General features: G+C 53.1%; 1 protein-coding gene across 3 annotated transcripts in view; it reads left to right on the forward strand.

Annotated features, from left to right (window-relative positions):
- The window catches only part of CC2D1B (coiled-coil and C2 domain containing 1B), a 50,718-nt gene that overhangs the window by 12,604 nt on the left and 35,722 nt on the right, over positions 1-2,392 (forward strand). For 2 of the 3 annotated variants that reach the window (XM_006035177.2, XM_025191341.1), the window contains exon 5: positions 1,635-1,757. In XM_006035177.2, the coding sequence (XP_006035239.1) occupies positions 1,635-1,757 (123 nt within the window). The remainder of the gene's footprint in view (positions 1-1,634; positions 1,758-2,392) is intronic. The other variant, XM_025191342.1, reaches the window with a different exon arrangement.

Below are 2,392 nucleotides of genomic sequence, written 5' to 3' on the forward strand. Positions count from 1 at the left end.
AGGGGGAGATAAATTGCATTTGTTACAGTAATTAGTGATGGAGAACTATCTAGAGCAGGGCTGTCCAACTTCTAGGCCCCAAGGGGCTGTACCAGGTGTACTGTGCCAGTGCTCCTCCCTGCCCCCCACCCCCCTTCATCCTCAGTTTCCCATGCTCATACACTGTCCTGTCCCCTGGGGCAAAGGCAGAAAGCAGTAGCTGAAGAAGAGAAGGGGGAACCCTGAGACTTCAGGGTTGCTGCTGTTGCTATTGCATCCAGAGCAATGGGGAGAGCAGTGGCTGGGTGAGAGTCTGGGGGCTGCACATTAACCCCTCACAGGCCACCAATTGGACAGCCTTGATTTAGAGGTTCAAAGCTGAGGTTTGGAAGATGCTTCTCTCCACTACCACAACTTCCTACATCCTTCAACAGAGCAAGGAGCTTTCCAGCGACATGCTGGTGCGTGAGAACTTTGGTTTGCATGTTGAGCTGTGAATTATTCAGGGCTGTTTCCAGTTACAGCCAAAACTGGAACAAACTGAATGAACTGAACTGGCTGAAGTAGAAGCAGGTTTAGAATGTCAGAACTTGGGTTTAAAGGTCAGATGAGGTGCTGGAGGTCTTACTTTTTCCAACTCATTTCTTCCCTCCTCCCCCCAACAGTTAAGGCATCCCTGTTTCCCAGGTGTCGGGGCCGAGGGGCTGTGGCCAGCAGCCCGGGCACGTGGGCCGGCGAAAAGGTTGGCACGGCGAACTAGAATTAGGCACTGACGCGTAGAGGTTGATTAAAGATTATTTTACTTACACCGTAGATGGTCGCGGTGCAGGCAGGAAAACTTGCTTGCGTTGCAGTTACAAAAAAAACCACACACATGGAGTTTGCTAGGCTCCACCAAAGACGCACGAACGGAGTTTGCTAGGCTCCGCTGAACGAACACGAACAAGACCCGCAGAAAACTCGAGCCTCTTGTTAACAAACCGGACAGAGCTCTGGATACACACACACGGAGTTTGCTAGGTTCCGTGGAATGAGCGCGCAGGGCAGGGGTTCGTCGAGGGATAGCGTTCGGCGACGGGGGAGAGGCTAGAGGTTGATCAGGCCCCTATATCCTCCTTTAAGGCACATGCGCGGAGTTTGTTAGGCTCCACAGCGCGCTTAGAGTTCTTCACGAGATGGATGTGAAGTCCTCCTTTTCCTCCTCCCACTTGGGTGGAAACTGCTCAAGCCTCTTATACTGCTAGCAAGCCAATCGCTAGCCGCCACGTGGGAATAATTTAGAAACAGCCAATAGTGGGGAACAAATTTACGTACAGGTGGCGGGAACTCCTTTGCACCGGGGTTTTCTCTATGCAACTGAGAATTGCACCGTGCAAAGAAAGCTCCATGTGGCGGGAAATAATTCTGCAGTGCCGAAGCACACACAAAATCATACCCTTTGGGTCATGACACCAGGGAGTTGCATCATTCTTGATACAAATGGCAAATGTTATGCTGGGCCCTTGTCTTAGATAAAAGGCTTTGGTACATGATTCAGTCTTTGCATCATGGCAAGGGGAATGTGTTCCAGTTTTCTGGTTCCTGCAGCATCAGGTTTCACTGTGCTGAAAGCACTGTATATTCCACAGCAATTGCCTCACTGGTTCTTGTTCTAGGAAGAATTGCAGGAGGTTCTGGGTGAAGATGATGAGGCAGGAAGTGATAAGGACGAGACAGTAGCAATGGAGGTGCCAGCAGCTCCACCCGTAATGCAGCAGCCACCTGAACAGCAGGCACAGGTAAGAGAGAGCTGTATGTTTGACTTCTCAGTTCCACTGACTCAGTCTCATTATAAAGATTTTTTTGGCCAATACTAATGGACAATTATTAACCAGCCATATCAGCTGATACCAATCCAGTTGTTGATTTATAGGAATGCAGCCAAGCAGCTTGGAGAGCAGCCTCCTGCTGGTAAGTCTGTGAGGAGGAAACGGGTGTGTTGGGGGCAGATCGAGGCCCCCCACAGTGAGGGAATAAGGGGGCGGGGCAGGCACTCCCCAGCCAGAGTGGTGAATGCACCTCTGGCCTGCTCCTGGGGTTGCAGGTGGCTTGTTCAGGTGGCGCTTTACCACTGTGTGCACCCCCAGAGGAGGCATGGGAGGCATGTGCCCCCCTGGATTTGTGCACAGGGTGAAGGTGGGCTGCCCACTGCAAGCTTGGGGCCAGGGCCTGCACCAGCCTCTTCCTGGCAGGGGGGTTGGGCTGGGGCTGCACTCGGGGCAGGAGGGGGTGGGGTGAGTGACAGTGGCACAGGGAGGGGTGGCTACGGGGAATTTTGGAATGGCTATAGCCCACCCCATAGCCACCCCTCCCAGCGCCGCCTACCCCATCCCTGCCTACTTGGACAGCCTCCCCCTGGCCCTGAACCTGCAGC

Source organism: Alligator sinensis, unplaced genomic scaffold (genome assembly GCF_000455745.1).
Source record: "Alligator sinensis unplaced genomic scaffold, ASM45574v1 scaffold63_1, whole genome shotgun sequence".
Lineage (NCBI taxonomy): Eukaryota > Metazoa > Chordata > Crocodylia > Alligatoridae > Alligator > Alligator sinensis.